Genomic DNA, 21,046 nt, shown 5'->3' on the forward strand with positions numbered 1-21,046 from the left:
ACCAAGGCTGTTCGGGGACAGGCAGAGGATGAAGAAAACCAGCGGGCTTCTGGCGAGGAGTCTTATCCCGGGCACAGATAGTGCAGGCTCGCACAAAGTCCACAACATCCGTCTCCAGAGTCGGCCACCAATAGAAGCGAGAGATGAGTTGCACAGATTTCTTGATGCCCGCATGACCTGCGAGATGGGAGGAGTGACCCCATTTGAGGATTCCGAGGCGTTGGCGTGGAGAAACAAAGGTCTTTCCTGGAGGAGTTTGCCTGATGGAGGCTGGAGAAGTGGAAATCAGGCAGTCAGGAGGAATGATGTGTTGCGGAGAGAGTTCAACTTCAGAAGCATCCGAGGAACGAGAGAGAGCATCGGCCCTAATGTTCTTATCGGCAGGCCGAAAGTGAATTTCAAAATTAAATCGGGCAAAGAACAGAGACCACCTGGCCTGGCGAGGATTCAGCCGTTGGGCAGACTGGAAGTAGGAGAGGTTCTTGTGATCGGTGTAAATAATAACTGGAAATCTTGATCCCTCCAGCAGATGCCTCCATTCCTCAAGTGCTAATTTAATGGCTAGAAGCTCTCGATCCCCGATGGAGTAGTTCCTCTCCGCCGGAGAGAAGGTCCTAGAAAAAAAACCACAAGTAACAGCATGCCCGGAAGAATTTTTTTGTAGAAGGACAGCTCCAGCTCCCACTGAGGAGGCATCAACCTCCAATAGGAAGGGTTTGGAAGGGTCAGGTCTGGAGAGCACGGGAGCCGAAGAAAAGGCAGACTTGAGCCGTTTAAAGGCGTCTTCCGCTTGAGGAGGCCAAGACTTGGGATCGGCATTTTTTTTGGTTAAAGCCACGATAGGAGCCACAACGGTAGAAAAATGTGGAATAAATTGCCTGTAATAATTGGCGAACCCCAAAAAGCGTTGAATAGCACGGAGTCCGGAGGGGCGTGGCCAATCTAAGACGGCAGAGAGTTTGTCTGGATCCATTTGTAGTCCCTGGCCAGAGACCAAGTATCCTAGGAAAGGAAGAGATTGGCATTCAAACAGACATTTCTCTATTTTGGCATAGAGTTGATTGTCACGAAGTCTCTGAAGAACCATACGGACATGCTGGCGGTGTTCTTCTAGATTGGCAGAAAAAATCAGGATATCGTCCAGATATACAACAACACAGGAGTATAAAAGATCACGAAAAATTTCATTAACAAATGTTACGCCGAGCGCTCCGGGTCCCCGCTCCTCCCCGGAGCGCTCGCTACACTCTCCTCACCGCAGCGCTCCGGTCAGATCCACTGACCCGGGGCGCTGCGATACCGCCTCCAGCCGGGATGCGATTCGCGATGCGGGTAGCGCCCACTCGCGATGCGCACCCCGGCTCCCGTACCTGACTCGCTCCCCGTCGGTCCTGTCCCGGCGCGCGCGGCCCCGCTCCTTAGGGCGCGCGCGCGCCGGGTCTTTGCGATTTAAAGGGCCACTGCGCCGCTGATTGGCGCAGTGGTTCCAATTAGTCTGATCACCTGTGCACTTCCCTATATCACCTCACTTCCCCTGCACTTCCTTGCCGGATCTTGTTGCCATCGTGCCAGTGAAAGCGTTCCTTGTGTGTTCCTAGCCTGTGTTCCAGACCTCCTGCCGTTGCCCCTGACTACGATCCTTGCTGCCTGCCCCGACCTTCTGCTACGTCCGACCTTGCTTCTGTCTACTCCCTTGTACCGCGCCTATCTTCAGCAGCCAGAGAGGTGAGCCGTTGCTAGTGGATACGACCTGGTCACTACCGCCGCAGCAAGACCATCCCGCTTTGCGGCGGGCTCTGGTGAAAACCAGTAGTGTCTTAGAACCGGTCCACTAGCACGGTCCTCGCCATCCCTCTCTGGCACAGAGGATCCACCTCCTGCCAGCCGGCATCGTGACAGTAAGAGTGGCTGAAGTGCATGCACAGTTTCCTCTCCATTGTCAGGATATTTAGCAAATGGGGTGAAGACTTCAGGAAGTGCTTGACAACCAGATTCACTACGTGTGCCATGCAGGGCACATGTTTCACACTTCCTTGTGGCAGCACAGACACGATGTTCTTCCCGTTGTCGGTCACCATGGTTCCCATTTTCAGATTTCGTGGAGTGAGCCATACTGGGACCCCTGTGTGACTCCGTCCGCCAAGGCAAACCATGGGAAGAACAGCGTGACACCGCCGTGCCCTACACACATGGTACGATGAATGGACACCGAGATTTGTACTTGCAGTGGAGGCCGAGGACACGGTGGAGGATGAGGAGGTGGAGTCGCACACTGTCACAGGACCAACTGCCTGAGAGAGAGAGAGCGTGGAGAGAGCTGTGCAGGAACCACATTTACCCAGTGGTCCGTAAAAGACATGTATTGTCCCTGCCCGTAGTAACAGCTCCACATGTCGGCGCTGCCGTCCACCTTCTCTTGTACAAACTTATGCAAGGCTTGGGACTTTCCACCTCGGCTTGGCACAAGCCATCAATTCTGTGAAAGGGGCAGAGTCCGCCACTTGAAAAGGGAGGGATTGCAGCACCAGCAACTTAGACAGGAGCACATTCAACTTCTGCGCCGTTGGCTGAGTGGGCGCATACTGTTGTCTCTTGGACATGGCTTCTCCGATGGATTGTTGGCGGAATGGCTGACTAAAAGCGGGAGAAGCAGGAGCATATGGAGCGATAGAAGGAGGGTTTGACACACAGCTTCCTTCGGCTGAGGTGGTGGAGCCTTGGCTGGATGAAGGAGGGAGCAGATGGCCACTGGGTGATGCAGCAGGCTGGACCACTACATCGGAGCCATGGTTCTCCCAGGCCGCTTTATGGTGGCAAAGCATGTGTTGACACAGGGCCGTGGTGCCACCATTGGGACCCTGGCCACCCTTCACCTTCTGCCGGCACATCTTGCATGTGGCTACGTGAACCTCCTCCGTATGCCTGGGGAAAAACTGCCACAACGCTGAGTAGCTGATTTTCCCACCTACAGTCCGCACTAATTGACTGCTACTGGCGCCGTCTCCAGGAACCCCTGTTCCACTACCTCCCGAAAAGGTAGGCTGCCACGAAGCAGGTGGTCTTCCCCGGGCACATTTGGCTCAAGAATTTCTGCTCCTGCCACCATGCTCACTGCCAACCGTGCTACCGCCTTGCTGGCTCAGCTGCTGCCTCAAGGACAACCTGCAACTCTCTTCTCTTGATGATGATGAAGCCTCTTCTGCACCCAGCTCCCAATTGCGATCGTCTTCATCATCATTGTCACGATGCCGGCTGGCAGGTAGTGGATCCTCTGTGCCAGAGAGGGATTGGCGAGGACCGTGCTAGTGGACCGGTTCTAAGTCACTACAGGTTTTCACCAGAGCCCGCCGCAAAGCGGGATGGTCTTGCTGCGGCGGTAGTGACCAGGTCGTATCCACTAGCAACGGCTCACCTCTCTGACTGCTGAAGATAGGCGAGGTACAAGGGAGTAGGCAGAAGCAAGGTCGGACGTAGCAGAAGGTCGGGGGCAGGCGGCAAGGATCGTAGTCAGGGGCAACGGCAGGAGGTCAGGAACACGGGCTAGGAACAAACAAGGGAATGCTTTCACTAGGCACAAGTGCAACAAGATCCGGCCAGGAAGTGCAGGGGAAGTGAGGTGATATAGGGAAGTGCACAGGTGGAAACTAATTAAGCTAATTGGAAGATTGGGCCAGGCACCATCATAGGTGCACTGGCCCTTTAAATCGCAGAGACCCGGCGCGCGCGCGCCCTAGGGAGCGGGGCCGCGCGCGCCGGGACAGGACCGACGGAGAGCGAGTCAGGTACGGGGACCGGGGTGCGCATCGCGAGCGGGCGCCACCCGCATCGCGAATCGCATCCTGGCTGGAGGCGGAACCGCAGCGCACCCGGTCAGTGGATCTGACCGGGGCGCTGCAGCAACGAGGATGAGGCGAGCGCTCCGGGGAGGAACGGGGACCCGGAGCGCTCGGCGTAACAGTACCCCCCCCCTTGGGTCTCCCCCTCTTCTTGGGGCCAAAGAACCTGAGGAAAAAAAAGTCAATTTTTCCGTGATGAGGTCCGATGCACATTAGGAGGGGTTCTGTGCGGAAACGCATGAGACAGTCCAATCTTTCATTGTTAATACAATAGATGTAGAGGGGTCTGGCGAGACTGGTCACAGGGACGTAGAACCTGTTGATAAGAGAGGCCAAAAAAAATTTTCCTGCAGATCCGGAATCCAAGAAGACCATAGTAGAGAAGGAGAAGGTAGAGGCAGATATCCGCACAGGCACAGTAAGGCGTGGAGAAGCAGAGTTGACATCAAGAACTGTGTCACCTTTGTGCGGAGTCAGCGTACGTCTTTCCAGGTGGGGAGGACGGATAGGACAATCCTTCAGGAAGTGTTCGGTACCGGCATAGTACAGGCAAAGATTCTCCATGCGGCGTCGTGTCCTCTCTTGAGGTGTCAAGCGAGACCGGTCAACTTGCATAGCCTCCGCGGCGGGAAGCACAGGAACGGATTGCAGAGGACCAGAGGAGAGAGGAGCCGGGGAGAAAAAACGCCTCGTGCGAACAAAGTCCATATCCAGGCGGAGCTCCAGACGCCATCCGGAAGAACGCATGTCAATGCGAGTGGCAAGATGAATGAGTTCATGCAGGTTAGCAGGAGTTTCTCGTGCGGCCAGAACATCTTTAATGTTGCTGGATAGGCCTTTTTTAAAGGTCGCGCAGAGAATCTCACTATTCCAGGACAACTCGGAAGCAAGAGCACGGAACTGAATGGCGTACTCGCCAACGGAAGAAACACCCTGGACCAGGTTCAGCAGGGCAGTCTTGGCAGAAGAGGCTCGGGCAGGCTCCTCGAAGACACCACGGACCTCAGCGAAGTAGGACTGGACTGTGGCTGTAGCAGGATCATTGCGGACCCCATCAAATTTGTCCGGCAGGGACAAGCAGGGGTTAGGAGCGGCCGGTTGCTGCGGAGGAGTTGCAGGAGCCGGCGGAGGAGATGGTTGTTGCAGCTGTAGCTGTGACTGAATTTGCTGTATCTGTGACTGAATTTGCTGTATCTGTGACTGAAGATGCAGTGTCACGGAGGTCAAGTATGCCAGCTGTTGATTTCGTTGGGCGATCTTTAGGGCTTGCTGGGCGACCAGTGTAGGGAGGTCGGTGACAACTGGCAGAGGAACTTCAGCGGGATCCATGGCCGGATCTACTGTCACGATGCCGGCTGGCAGGTAGTGGATCCTCTGTGCCAGAGAGGGATTGGCGAGGACCGTGCTAGTGGACCGGTTCTAAGTCACTACAGGTTTTCACCAGAGCCCGCCGCAAAGCGGGATGGTCTTGCTGCGGCGGTAGTGACCAGGTCGTATCCACTAGCAACGGCTCACCTCTCTGACTGCTGAAGATAGGCGAGGTACAAGGGAGTAGGCAGAAGCAAGGTCGGACGTAGCAGAAGGTCGGGGGCAGGCGGCAAGGATCGTAGTCAGGGGCAACGGCAGGAGGTCAGGAACACGGGCTAGGAACAAACAAGGGAACGCTTTCACTAGGCACAAGTGCAACAAGATCCGGCCAGGAAGTGCAGGGGAAGTGAGGTGATATAGGGAAGTGCACAGGTGGAAACTAATTAAGCTAATTGGAAGATTGGGCCAGGCACCATCATAGGTGCACTGGCCCTTTAAATCGCAGAGACCCGGCGCGCGCGCGCCCTAGGGAGCGGGGCCGCGCGCGCCGGGACAGGACCGACGGAGAGCGAGTCAGGTACGGGGACCGGGGTGCGCATCGCGAGCGGGCGCCACCCGCATCGCGAATCGCATCCTGGCTGGAGGCGGAACCGCAGCGCACCCGGTCAGTGGATCTGACCGGGGCGCTGCAGCAACGAGGATGAGGCGAGCGCTCCGGGGAGGAACGGGGACCCGGAGCGCTCGGCGTAACAATCATCAACAAGTGTCTGCATGTCACTGATGTCCTCCTCAGGTTCCCCAACAGTGTCTGCTTCAGGACCCTGAACCCTGGCAACACCGCCTCCCACGTCACTCTCCGCATCACTACTTGGCCGCCTAGCGGTGCAAGCGGCGCATGTCTCCTCCCCTTCTTGGCTGGGCAGTAGCTGCTGACTGTCCTCTATTAGATCGTCCTCAGCGAATAGTGGAGCTGAACCCACAGCATAAGATACTTCTCTAGGAGAGGGAACAGCATAGGACAAAGGCAATGGGAAGACAGGGACTGCTCCCGGGCCTTCCCAACTGAGGGTTGTGTCTGAGGAACCCACCGACTGTTGACTGGGGGTGTCAGATGTCACTTGTGATGAAGTGGATGAGCGTGTTAACCAATCGACGACGGCAGATGGGTTGCTGGTCTAGACATGACCGCTGGCTGATAACGGGAGCTCAGGCTTCTCTCTGCGACTCCTGCTGCCACTCGCCCCAAGTCTGCTGCCACCTCTGCCTGAAGTATTTAGGCCTCTGTCACTCCTCTGTGCACGTCCTGGCACTTCTCTGCCTGACATACTTAGTGCGTATATGAGAGTATTACAATACGCTTCACTACTCTTTAAAAGTATTTGTCCAGAACAGCAGCAGATAATTACTTTTGCCTGTCCTTTCACAGTATGTAGGCCCTTGACAGATTAACAGTTCCAAAATGGTACACTAATCAGATGTACGTATGCTGTATGCACTGATGAGGGCAGAAAAATGCGCAACAATACGCAGAAAAACTCTGTATTTTTGTAAAACATCAGCCGGTGAGTACTATTGTTTGGACTTTCATGGTATGTAGGCCCTTCACAGATTGACAGGTACAATATGGTACACTACTTGGATGTACGTATGCGGTATGCACTGATGAGGGCAGACAAATGCGCAACAATACGCAGAAAAAATCTGTATTTTTGTAACACACCAGCCGGTGAGTACTATTGTTTGGACTTTCACAGTATGTAGGCCCTTGACAGATTAACAGGTACAAATGGTACCCTACTTGGATGTACGTATGCGGTATGCACTGATGAGGGCAGAAAAATGCTCAACAATACGCAGAAAAAATCTGTATTTTTGTAAAACACCAGCCGGTGAGTACTATTGTTTGGACTTTCACTGTATATAGGCCCTTGACAGATTAACAGGTACAAAATGGTACACTACTTTGATGTACATATGCGGTATGCACTGATGAGGGCAGAAAAATGCGCTAAAATGAGCCTAATCCGCCATTTTAGGTCTCCTTTAGCAGGGAACGCTGTAAAATGGAATTTAATGAAGCGATTTGCGCGATAGAATGGCAGCGATATTCGCATTCATATCGAATATTTCATGAAATTCGTAACGAATTCAGGTTTGTCAGCTTCGATTCGCTCATCTCTAAACATTATATTTACAGATCACTAGCACAATTCACTGTGACAGATAACTAGTAATAGAAAAGATTAAATACTTTTTATAGCTTTTTTACAGCACTTTTCATGTTTACATATTATTTATGCATGGAGTGGTAACTCTAGTTTTGTTTCCCTATTTAAAAAATCTTCTCACTTGAAACCGAAATGTATAAGTTGCCTGCTTTCAGAGGTGATAGATAGATGATAGAGAGATAAACTATCTATCTATAAAACCAAACAATGCTGTTAACCAGTCCACAAAAGTCCATCCAAATAGAAACACAGTGGTGCAGCGCTCAGATTTCCAAAAAAAATTAAGAAGGAAACATGGATAATTTTTTTGTCACAGCAATGTTTCAGTTCCTCTTTGGAACCTTTTTCAAGCTTGAAAAAAATTCCAGAGAGGAACTGAACTGAAATGTTGCTGTGACCTGAGACATTAAATCCATCTTTCCTCTTTTTTTTCTTTGAAATCTGAGATTTAACTATACCACTGATAATAGTTACAGGAAAAACTGTTTACTATATTATGTCAGGATTTTAGCTGCCCTAAAAATGTTTTGTGAGAAAGCTGTAACATAATGAAATATAGTTTGGATATATAACAAGGAATGACTGCCTAAAATTTATGTATTTGGTTAGTTAAACATAATTCAGTATAATGATGTACATGTTATACTGAATGCACTTTACTGTTTCATTTGGGAAAAAAAAGTAATATATTTTTTCTCAGTTTTGCCCCAATAAGGTACTGCAGTTCAGCTTTTGTTAGACGGATGAAATGGCATTATCCTGTGGAAAATGTAAGTATGTTTAGTTTGAACTTGCTAAATGTATTGTTTGGTATTTGCATTCATTTATCATAAAAAATGAGGAGGTGGTACCCTAATTTATCTAGCCATTTGCGGCCGTGGAACGAAAGTTTGTGGCCCGCACCAGGCATGTGTAATTTTATTGCCCGACGCCCGGAACTTGCAGTTCCGGGAGCCGGGCAGGTAACTTCTTCAGGCATTTAGCCCTGCTTCGGGCAAGCAGCGCTAAATGCCAGAAGGCTTCACTTACCCCGCCGTCCTCCTCCCGGTCTCCGGTTGGCCAGCCGGCCCGAGTCTGATGAGGGACATCGCGCATGTAACGTCCCTCCGCAGACCCACACAGGAGGACGTTAGTGACGTCACTCGTCAGGCCGCCGCCGGAGAGAAGCACAGCGCAGGACAGGTAAGATTGTCTGTGTGTGTGTGCATGTGTTGGTGTCTGTCTCTATGTGTGTGTGTGTGTGTGTGTGTGGGGCGACAATGCTACCTAATGTGGGGAACCTGCTCCTACCTAATGTGGGGAACCTACTTCTACCTCATGTGGGGAACCTGCTACTACCTAATGTGGAGAACCTGCTACTACCTAATGTGGGGAACCTGCTGCTACCTAATGTGGGGAACCTGCTTCTACCTAATGTGGGGAACCTGCTACTATATAATGTGGGAAACCTGCTTCTACCTAATGTGGGGAACCTGCTACTACCTAATGTGGGGAACCTGATACTACCTAATGTGGGGAAACTGCTACTACCTAATGTGGGGAACCTGCTTCTACCTAATGTGGGGAACCTGCTACTACCTAATGTGGGGAACCTGCTTCTACCTAATGTGGGGAACCTGCTACTGCCTAATGAGGGGAACCTGCTGCTACCTAATGTGAGGAACCTGCTACTACCTACCTAATGTGGGGAAACTGCTACTACCTACCTAATGTGGGGAACCTGTTGCCTATCTAATGTGCGGAACCTGCTGCCTACGTAATGAGAGGAATCCCCAGAAGTAGCACCCCCATCATCCGTCAGCTCATGCTATTACCACATGGGGGTAGGGGGAATGGGGGGGTTTCTGGTGGATGATGAGGGGCACATGATGGGAGCATTATATGTAAGGGGCGCATGATGGGGGCATTATATGTAAGGGACACATGATGGGGGCATTACATGTAAGGGGCGCATGATGGGGGCATTATATGTAAGGGATACATGCGGCCCAGCCTCACCCAGCTGCTACCTCCAGTGGCCCCCAGATAATTTGAGTTTGAGACCCCTGATCTAGATAAACAGATAGAATACATCAGGATGCTTATTCCTTTATAAAATCACAGTTTTGCTAATTTGGGGGGGGGGGGGGAGGGGTCTTTTGTTTTCACACTGTACACTTTACGGTAAAAAATTACCAGTTTTTTTTAGTTTTTACTAAATCAGTACTGTACTCTTAAATCTGCCCTATTTTTACCACATCTAACATTCTTATTTTTGCGTATACGGGGATGTGTGAGGAGTAATTTTTGGCGCCATGATCTGTAGTTTTTTTTGTACCACTTTTGTGTAAATGTGACTTTTTGATAGCTTTTTAATAATTCTTTTTACAATGTGATGGGACCAAAAAGCTAAAATGTTGGACTTTTTTTTTAATGTTTACAACATTCACTGTATGGGATCATTAACATTATATTTTTTATAGTTCAGACAATTGCACACACGGCGATACCAAATAAGTTTATTATTTATCATATTTTTACGCTTTTTTGACTAAAATGGGGAAAAGGGGTGATTTAAATCTTTATTGGGATAGGGACTTTTTCACACTTTTTTTCACTTTTTTTTTTTACAGTTACTTTACCCTTTTTTAGTCAGATTGCTAATACTGTTCAGTGCCATGCATAGGCATAGCACTGATCAGTTTTATGAGCGATCTTCTGCTCTGGTCTGCTGGAAGGCCATGGTCTGTATTGTTCACAGCATCTGAAGGGTTAATGGCAGACATCAGTGCGATAACTGATGTCTGCTATTACTGGCGGGTCTGTGGCTGCTGACAGCCGCTGGGACCAACCATGCATGAAGTGAGCGCAGCTCCTGCGTTCGCTTCATAGATGCGCCGTAAATGTACAAATGTAAATGTACATTTACGGCGTTGGTGTCCTTAAGGGGTTAAAGGTATATTGTAAAAATCTATCAGTACAGAATTTTAGACCTTTTTACAGAAAACAATATGATGTTCAACAATAGACAGAATTCAAATGGGCTCTATCGTTTCAATAAACTTTGCATGGATCAATAGTACAACTGGATAAAAGAAACTTTGTGCTATATCTTATTAGACAATAAACTGTCATTCACGCTAAAAGTCAACTCAATTCCATCCACAAGAAGGTCCTGCAGCCCACTGTTAGATCAAATTACAGATGCCCATACACGTCTATAGAGGGTGGAGGAGGGAGAGGGGAGTGCCTGGAGAGGAACAGAAGCTGCAAAGAGAGAAGGGAAAAAGTCAACTATGTTCGCCTCTGGGTTATATTCACAGTTTAGACTTCCCACTACTGTTTTATCATGCCTTTCATGCTCCTCTGTGTGTGCAGTGTATGGCAGACCAATGCTTTAGGCTACACTCTCCAAATTATAGACTGAACCTGCAGGGCAGAAGTCTGATAATTAAAGGAAAACTGTCAGCCTGTTTACCCACACTAAACCCAATACACTGGTTCATAGTATGGGTGAACAGGAGTTAGACGAGGGGTCTCTTACTTAAATATGTCAAGTTACAATCTTTTTAATGGCCAAAATAATGTTTCTGCTCACGTACAGACACTGGACTAAGCTTATCCTAAAAAGTCATCTGAAAAAAGTTAATTATTCTGTAGTAGATTAGTATTATAGTGAAAGTAATTTTCACATATACTCTTTAAATTTCAGGTTTCCAAATCTTTTCTCACATTGTCTGGATTGGAATAGGTATAGCTATGATTGTAGTGGGTAAGTAAACATTTAATAGATTTTTCTATGTTTACTCACTTTGGATGACAATCACTGTCAGCAAGTCATTTATTTATTTGTTACTTTAATTAGAATGTTTCATTCTTCATTGCAAATTTATATCCTAATATAATGAGAGTGACTTTCAGTTAGAATCCAAAGTAGTATACATACAGTACATCATTGGAGTATTCTTAACATGGCATGGTTGTAGGTACAAATTATAAATGTTACCAATAAACAACCCGCTCTTCATTTATTTTACGATCAATAAATAAAGGGCTCAGAAGGGAAGGAGCAATAATGGGATTTTGGAGAGTGAATTTTGCTTAAATGGTTTTTGGGGGGCATGTCACATTTAGAAAGCCCCTATGGTGCCAGAACAGCAGAAAACCCCACATGGCATTCCATTTTGGAAGCTACACCCCTCAAGGCACGTAACAAGGGGTCCAGTTAGCCTTAACACCCCACAGGTGCTTGACAGCTTTCCATTAAAATCGGATGTGTAAATGGAAAAAAAAATTCACTAAAGTGCAAGGGGTAATTTTAAAGTTTACAAGGGGTAATAGAAGAAAATGACCCCCTAAATCTGTAACCCCATTTCTTCTGAGCATGGAAATACCCCATGTGTGGACGTCAAGTGCTCTGCTGGCGAACTACAATGCTCAGAAGAGGAGGAGCGCCAGTGAGCTTTTGGAAAGAGAATTTGTTTGTAATGGCAGTCAGGGGCCATGTGCGTTTGCAAAGCCCCCCGTGGTGCCAGAACAGTGGACCCCCCACACATGTGACCCCATTTTGTAAACTACACCCCTCACAGAATATAATAAGGGGTGCAGTGAGTATTTACACCCCACTGGCGTTTGACACATCTTTGGAACAGTGGGCTGTGCAAATGAAAAATTAAATTAAATTAAATAAGGGGTAAAAGGAGAAAAAGCCCCCCAAAATTTGTAGTGCAATTCCTCCCAAGAACGGAAACACCCCATATGTGGCCCTAAACTTTTTCCTTGAAATACGACAGGGCTCCGAAGTGAGAGAGCGCCATGCGCATTTGAGGACTAAATTAGGGATTGCATAGGGGTGGACATAGGGGTATTCTACGCCAGTGATTGCAAAACAGGGTGCCTCCAGCTGTTGCTAAATTCCCAGCATGCCTGGACAGTCAGTGGCTATCCAGAAATGTTGGGAGTTGTTGTTTTGCAACAGCTGGAGGCTCCGTTTTGGAAACACTGCCATACAATACGTTTTTCATTTTTATTGGGAGGACAGTGTAAAGGTGGGTATATGTAGTGTTTTACCCTTTATTTTGTGTTAGTGTAGTTTAGTGTAGTGTTTTTAGGGTACATTCGCACTGGCGTGTTACGGTGAGTTTCCCGCTAGGAGCTTGAAGCAGGAAATTTACTGTAAACCTGCCTGTGTGAATGTACCCTGTACGTTCACATGGGGGGGTGCAAACCTCCAGCTGTTCCAAAACTACAACTCCCAGCATGTACTGACAGACCGTGCATGCTGGGAGTTGTACTTTTGCAACAGCTGGAGGCACACTGGTTGGAAAACCTTCAGTTAGGTTCTGTTACCTAACTCAGTATTTTCCAACCAGTGTGCCTCCAGCTGTTGCAAAACTACAACTCCCAGCATGTACTGATCACCAAAGGTGAGGTAAGTAAACCGACGACGCCGTGACGGCGGCTTACGGGCTTAGATCATTCCGAGACACTGCATTGTCCCGGAATGAGGGTGACCGGAACCCGGGACAGACTCGCGGAGCCACGGCAAAGGAGTAAACGAGCTGCATGCGGCTCCGGAGCCGCGGATTGCCGACCCCTGGTCTAGACCACCAATAGCAGGAATAGGAGGGGTGGCACGCCTGCCACCTCACTTCTATCCCTTCAGGGGGATCATAGGTGTCTTAGACAACCGTGATCCCCCTTATATCCTGGGTCACCGGGTCACTATAGACCCGTATGACCCGGAATCGGCGCAAATCTCAAGTGTGAATTCACTTGCGATTTGCGCCGATCGCCGACATGGGGGGGTCTGATGACCCCCTGGGCATTTGCGCGGAGTGCCTGCTGATCGGCGTATGGATACATCCTGGGTCCTTAAGTACCAGAAAGCCAGGGCGTATCCATACCCCCTAGGTCCTTAAGGGGTTAAGAACTGTCCAGAGTAGGAGAAAATCCCCATAGCAAACATATGCTGCTCTGGACAGTTCCTAAAATGGACAGATATGTCAGCAGAGAGCACTGTGGTCATGATGTCAGCAGAGAGCACTGTGTTCCAAAAAGAAAAGAATTTCCTCTGCAGTATTCAGCAGCTAATAAGTACTCAAAGGATTAAGATCTTTTAATAGAAGTAATTTACAAATCTAAAAAGACTGTATGTGCAGCTCACAACCTGGGATATTCGAGGTTAATGTGGATAAAAATCGTCCCCCACCAATCAAATAATGAAAAATCAAGTATACAAATTTAACCACACCTCAAGAATATCACCCTACTGGATGCACAATGAATATTAAATGAGACAGATGGTTTTTGAGAAAATGCTAATTTTAATAAAAAGCAGAAATAACATTAAAAAATAGTTAAAACCATCAGAGCATTGATAGTTGTAGACTGTCATTGGGCCCTAATGACAGATTATATAATAAAGCAACTAACTAATAAATTCTAAGATGGTCCATAAATGTTGGTCCGGAATGGACCGTTAGTCCGGCAAAAGATAGCACAGTAGGTGTTTCAATGGTGATAGTAGATGACACAATTTTTAAGGTGGCATTGAATGGGTTTGCTCACAATTTGTATGAAATAGATGGAACAGTCGCACCCTAGCTGCTGGTTCCGCACTGCGGCGCGACTGCTGTGATGTCACAAGGGGGCGGGTGAGACGTCACGAAGGGGCCGGGCGTGATGTCACGCCCGACGGCCGCGAACACAGAAGCCCGTACACAGCGTTCGGAGTAATGAACTTCCGAACGCTGTGAGAGGAGCTCCGAACTGCAGGGCAGCGCACAACCCCTTTAAGGCATATTAAGGCCCCTTATTCTCTTTTACATACCTTCCTTCGTTTTTAATTTAGTTATTCCTTGTTTTAATTTCTTTTTTCATTTATATATCTGAAGAATGTCTTATCCCCTTTTTTCACAGACTGAGCTAGTTTTTCTTCTGCCTGTGCTTTAAAAGTTCTTATAACTTGCTTGGCCTCTTTCTGCCTAGTCTTGTAGATTTCCCTATCTTCATTGCTCTGGGTTGTTTTATAATTACTAAATGCTTGTTACGCCGAGCGCTCCCGGTCCCTGCTCCTCCCCGGAGCGCTCGCGGCGTTCATCTCTCTGCAGCGCCCCAGTCCGACCCGCTGGCCGGGAGCGCTGCACTGACTCTGCCGGCGGGGATGCGATTCGCATAGCGGGACGCGCCCGCTCGCGAATCGCATCCCAAGTCACTCACCTGTCCCGGTCCCCGGCTGCCACGTCCTGGCGCGCACGGCTCCGCTCCTTAGGGCGCGCGCGCCAGCTCTCTAAGATTTAAAGGGCCAGTGCACCAATGATTGGTGCCTGGCCAATCAGTCTAACTAGCTTCCACCTGCTCCCTGTCTATATAACCTCACTTCCCCTTCCCTTCCTGGCCGGATCTTGTTGCCTTTGTGCCAGAGAAAGCGTTACAGTGTTTGCCTTACCAGTATACCTGACCTCTTGCTGTTGCTATTGACTACGAACCTTGCCGCCTGCCCCGACCTTCTGCTACTCTGACCTTGCCTCTGCCTAGTCCTTCTGTCCCACGCCTTCTCAGGAGTCAGTGAGGTTGAGCCGTTGCCGGTGGATACGACCTGGTTGCTACCGCCGCAGCAAGACCATCCCGCTTTGCGGCGGGCTCTGGTGAATACCAGTAGCAACCCTAGAACCGGTCTACCGACACGGTCCACGCCAATCCCTCGCTGACACAGAGGATCCACATCCAGCTAGCCGAATCATAACAATGCTATTTTTTTGTTTTTTATGATTTTGGCCACTTCTGCTGAGTACCACAGTGGTCTCTTCCTTTTTCTGCTTTTACTGACAAGTCAAGTGCAATTTTCTGTTGCCTTCAATAAAATGTATTTTAAGTAGTCCCATTTCTCCTGAACTCCATGTAATTTGTTCCAGTCTGATAGGGACTCATTTATGACTAACCTCATTTTTGAAAAGTCTGTTTTTCTAAAATCTAAAACTTTTGTTTTTGTGTGGTATGACTCCTTCACTGTTCTTATATTAAACCACACTGACTGGTGATCACTAGATCCCAAGCTTCCACCAACAATAACATCATATACCAAATCCCCATCTGTTAATACCAAATCCAAAATGGCCTCCCTCCGAGTTGGCTCCTCAACCACTTGTTGTAGAGATAATCCCAGCAGGGAATTTAGAATATCTGTCATTGTCATTTTAGATATTTCTTCAACTAGTAGATGATCTACTTCTTTAATTTGGCCAGGTGGTCTATATATTACACTTACATGAGTTACTGCATGATTATCAAACTGCAACGTAACCCAAACTGACTCTATGGTTGCCTCACCAACTTGTATTAGGTTAGATTTTATGCTATCTTTCACATATAAGGCCACTCCTCCTCCTTTCTTGCCTTCTCTGTCTCTTCTGTATAAAGAGTACCCTGGTATGGATATGTCCCAGTCATTCCTTTCATTAAACCATGTCTCAGTAACAGCCACTAAATCTACATTCTCAGATGCCATTATCGACCCAAGTTAATTGATTTTATTACCTAGACTGTGGGCATTTGTAGACAGGACTCTGAGCTTGTCATTTCTTATCCTCTGGGCTACTGACATCTTCTGGCATTGTTTTGGGCGGCAGTTGGAATCATGGATTTTCACTCTCCCCCCCCCCCTTCCTAGTTTAAATACTCCTTAGCAAATTCTTGAAATTGTTCACTGAGTACATTTGTTCCTTTGAGAGAAAGATACAAACCATCTTTTTTGTACAGTTCATTTCTATTCCAAGTAGAGCTATCATGAGACACAAAGCCAAATCCTTGCTCTTGACACCATTTACTAAGCCATAAGTTGAACTCTTTAATGTGCCTCTGCCTATCATTCTGAACGTTATGCACAGGCAGAACTTCAGAAAATGAATCAGTGGATGCAAGATCCTGTACATCATTACCAAGTGTGATAAAAGATTCCTTCACCTCTGAAACTTCATTGCAAGCCAGGTCATTTGTCCCTAGATGGACAAGAACATCCACTTCCCCTTCTTGCTTTGCTTGCTTAACAATATTAAGAATACGTCTTCTATTTCTTCTAGCAGTAGCTCCCGGGAGACATCTTACAAAACCATTTTCCTTAAGCTCCACACTTCTTATGATTGAATCACCCAGAAACAGCTGCTTCCTTTTAGATTTTACTTTATCTTTTTTGTCCTTGGCTGCAGTCTTGTATAAGATTCACAAAACTCAGTCAAAACAGAATAAAATCTGAACATGGTTCTAAACAAAGAACACTACATTTATTAAATGCAACAATGCTAAAAACTGACAAAGTACTAAACAAAGCAGGCTAAAATCCAGATATCAAAAACATAGACAGGGCAGATAACCATGGTCAAACTAAGGAAATGTGCTCAGAAAAAGATGCATAAAGAATCATGGTCAGAGTAAAAGGTGAAATTACGAGCCAGGAATACCAGTAGAGCTGGGGTCTAAATAACCCCACCCAGGATCCCATAGGCTGGAAGCATTAACTCTCCCATAACCAGAGAGAATTCACAAAGACAAAAAACACATATCAGAACAGACCCCAAAACAGTTTCAATTCTGGACCTTATGCTAACCAATAGGCCAGACATAGTATTCAAAGTAGAGGTCGTGGGCCATCTTGGTAATAGTTACCACAGCATAATTTATTTTATTAATTTACTCTATAATAAGATGTTGTAATGCCCCAACAGTGTGGACCCGCTATGCCACTTACCTATTTGGCGTAGAGCCAAACTTGGGAGCGAAGTCTAAGTTTTCCCCTGGTTTTCATCCTTCACTTCTCTCCAGGATGCGGAAGGTGGTCTTAGCTGCAGGGGAGACACCAGGTCACTTCTGCAAGAGTGGTCCTGGTAAGTGGCAACTGGCCAAGCAGAGGGGATACAGGCAGGTAACAGCGAGTTGACTCTGGACTTGGAAGATCACAGCAGACTGAAATTCTGGAATATCTGAATGAAAAACCTTCTAATACAGTTCCAACATCGGTCTATGCGGGATCAGTCCTGTCAGGCTAATCTGATCAGCTTCTATGAGGAAGTCAGTTATAGATTGGACCAGGGTAAAGCTGTGGATGTTTTATATCTGGACTTTTCTAAGGCATTTGAAACTGTGCCACACAAAAGGTTAGTACATAAAATGAGGATGTTGGGACTGGGGGAGAATAAATGTAAATGGGTTAGCAACTGGCTTAGTAATAAGAGGCAGAGGGTGGGGATCCATGGAACTTACTCTGGTTGGGTGACAGTTACTAGTGGGGTACCGCAGGGGTCAGTACTGGATCCATTTCTTTTTAATATGTTTATTTATTACTAACTTGTAGAGGGATTACAGAGTAGAAATATTATCTAGATTTGCAGATGATACTAAACTGAGTAAGGTGATCACCACAGAGGAGGAAAACATAATATTACAGAGGGATCTGGGGAAGATGGGGGCTTGGGCACAGACATGGCAAATAAAATTTAATGTGGATAAATGTAAGATTATACAATTAGATTTATGTGCTAAATAATAAGACATTAGGAAAAAGTTCAGCCGAAAAGGACTTGGGGGTACTGATGGACAGTAAACTTAAGTGATCAACTTAACTTTAGTGATCATTGCCAGGCAGCTGCTTTCAAGACTAACAATGGGATGAATCAAGAGATATATAGAATGTATCAAGAGAGGCATAGAAGCATAGAATCGGAAGTGTCGGAAGATAAGAACCATTTAGCCCATCTAGTTTGCCCAATTTTCTTAATACCATCAATTGTCCTTGGCCCTATCTTATAGAAAGGCTAGCCATATGCCTATCCCATGCATGCTTAACCCCTTAAGGACTCAGGGTTTTTCCGTTTTTGCACTTTCGTTTTTTCCTCCATACCTTTTAAAAATCATAACCCTTTAAATTTTCCACCTAAAAATCCATATTATGGCTTATTTTTTGTGTTGCCAATTCTACTTTGCAGTGACATTAGTCATTGTACCCAAAAATGCACGGCGTAACGGAAAAAAAAATCATTGTGTGACAAAATCAAAGAAAAAACGCCATTTTTTTACTTTTGGGGGCTTCTGTTTCTACGCAGTGCATATTTCGGTAAAAATTACACCTTATCATTATTCTGTAGGTCCATACGGTTAAAATGATACCCTACTTATATAGGTTTGATTTTGTCGCACTTCTGGAAAAAATCATAACTACATGCAGGAAAATTTATACGTTTAAAAATGTCATCTTCTGACCCCTATAACTTTTTTATTTTTCCACGTACGGGGCGGTATGAGGACTCATTTTTTGCGCCGTGATCTGAAGTTTTTATCGGTATGATTTTTGTTTTGATCAGACTTTTTGATCACTTTTTATTCATTTTTTAATGGTATAAAAAGTGACCAAAATACGCTTTTTTGGACTTTGGAATTTTTTTGCGCGTACGCCATTGACCGTGCGGTTTAATTAATGATATATTTTTATAGTTTGGACATTCACGCACGCGGCGATACCACATATGTTTATTTATTTATTTATTTTTTACACTGTTTTATTTTTTTTATGGGAAAAGAGGGGTGATTCAAACTTTTATTAGGGAAGGGGTTAAATTACCTTTATTAACACTTTTAATTTTTTTTTTGCAGTGTTATAGGTCCCATAGGGACCTATAACACTGCACACACTGATCTCTCATCCTGATCACAGGCGTGTATTAACACGCCTGTGATCAGTGTTATCGGCGCTTGACTGCTCCTGCCTGGATCTCAGGCACGGAGCAGTCATTCGCCGATCAGACACCGAGGAGGCAAGTAAGGGCCCTCCCGGTGTCCTGTCAGCTGTTCGGGACGCCGCGATTTCACTGCGGCGGTCCCGAACAGCCCGACTGAGCAACCGGGTCACTTTCGCTTTAGAAGCGGCGGTCAGCTTTCCTTTGTTAGGGGGCAATTGGCATCAGCCTCATAGTTTTTCTTTTTTTTGCCTTTCTCTGAATCAACACAGTATAATTGTAAACTATGTAACTATGACCTCACTGTACTTCTGTGTGTCTTTACAGATATAAAAACATTTTTTTCTGTTAGCAGGTGTTAGGATTCGGCTAGCTGGATGTGGATCCTCTGTGTCAGCGAGGGATTGGCGTGGACCGTGTCGGTGGACCGGTTCTAGGTTGCTACTGGTTTTCACCAGAGCCCGCCGCAAAGCGGGATGGTCTTGCTGCGGCGGTAGCAACCAGGTCGTATCCACCGGCAGCGGCTCAACCTCGCTGACTGCTGAGAAGGCGTGGGACAGAAGGACTAGGCAGAGGCAAGGTCAGACGTAGCAGAAGGTCGGGGCAGGCGGCAAGGTTCGTAGTCAATAGCAATAGCAGAAGGTCTGGAAACACAGGCTTTGGATAACACTAAACGCTTTCTCTGGCACAAGGCAACAAGATCCGGCAAGGAAGGGAAGGGGAAGTGAGGTTATATGGACAGGGGGCAGGTGGAAGCTAATTTAGACTGATTGGGCCAGGCACCAATCACTGGTGCACTGGCCCTTTAAATCTTAGAGAGCTGGCGCGCGCGTGCCCTAGAGAGCGGAGCCGCGCGCGCCAGAACATGACAGCCGGGGACCGGGACGGGTAAGTGGCTTGGGATGCGATTCGCGAGCGGGCGGTCAGTGCAGCGCTCCCGGTCAGCGGGTCTGACCGGGGCGCTGCAGAGAGGAGAACGCCGCGAGCGCTCCCGGGAGGAGCAGGGACCCAGAGCGCTCGGCGTAACAGCAGGGCTGGTTTTAGTTTTTTTTTATGTTGCCCTGGGCAAAATTAAAAGTTAGACCCCAAATGTTTACTTCATACTATAGTCATATACATATAATAGGCCCAAATAATAAACCATACAAGTAAGATTAATGCACCAGAAAAGTACTATACAAAAAAATGGATTGTTTAGATGGTGCTTTATGATCATAAGAAACACATGTATAAGTGATAACTGGCAGTATTTATTAAAAGAAAATAAATAAAGGAAGGGTAAAGAAAGCACATATGTAGATAGGTCCCCTTAGTAGGAAGGCAGGTTTCCCCAAGTAGGTAGGCAGGTTCCCAGTAGGAAGGTAGGCCCTACTTAACACAAACCTAAATCTTCTTCCTCCTCCACTCTAGGGCAGTTGGCTTGACACAATGGCCTCATAGCTTTGCCTGCAGACCATAGGTCTAAAGCAGAAAGTGCCTACAGTGCCTACATTTGCCAGACAGTGCAAAGGCAAATGGCATTTTGTTCCATAACAATTTCATTTCACTTATACAGGTAAAATGGTACCAGTTTGCTTGTGAACTCACAGAGTAAGTGCTCTTGATGCCCTGATGCCAGCAGTTGCACCCCTCAGCCTGATATGCGGTGGTTTCCTAGGTGGGCCAATCCAAGGCACATGGGCAAAAGTTCAGACCCCTAAATCTCAGGTGGATTCTCCCTTAGGCTTAGTTTCCACTTGGTTTTTTTTCTGGCAGTTTTTGAGCCAAAGTCAGAAGTGGATCCATAAGGGAGGAGACGTATAAGTCCTTCCCTTATATGTCCTATTCCTTTTGAATACACTTCTGGCTTTGGCATTTGCAGTGGCATTTTTCCCAAAACTGCCAGGAAAAAAACAAGTGGAAACTTAGCCTTATGGAGGGGGGCCCTGGGAAATAGGCAACTATGTCTGTTATATTTGTCATCTGTCAA

General features: G+C 47.1%; 1 protein-coding gene across 2 annotated transcripts in view; it reads left to right on the plus strand.

Moving 5' to 3' along the window:
* The window catches only part of LOC130277757 (transmembrane protein 272-like), a 98,669-nt gene that overhangs the window by 21,522 nt on the left and 56,101 nt on the right, over positions 1-21,046 (plus strand). The window contains exons 2-3 of one of the 2 annotated variants that reach the window (XM_056528496.1): positions 8,073-8,142; positions 11,064-11,123. In XM_056528496.1, the coding sequence (XP_056384471.1) occupies positions 8,121-8,142; positions 11,064-11,123 (82 nt within the window). In that variant the 5' untranslated portion in view covers positions 8,073-8,120. Of the gene's footprint in view, positions 1-8,072; positions 8,143-11,063; positions 11,124-17,147; positions 17,503-21,046 lie in introns of those variants that run through there. The other variant, XM_056528495.1, reaches the window with a different exon arrangement.

The sequence above is a fragment of the Hyla sarda genome, chromosome 6 (genome assembly GCF_029499605.1).
Source record: "Hyla sarda isolate aHylSar1 chromosome 6, aHylSar1.hap1, whole genome shotgun sequence".
Classification (NCBI taxonomy): Eukaryota; Metazoa; Chordata; class Amphibia; order Anura; family Hylidae; genus Hyla; species Hyla sarda.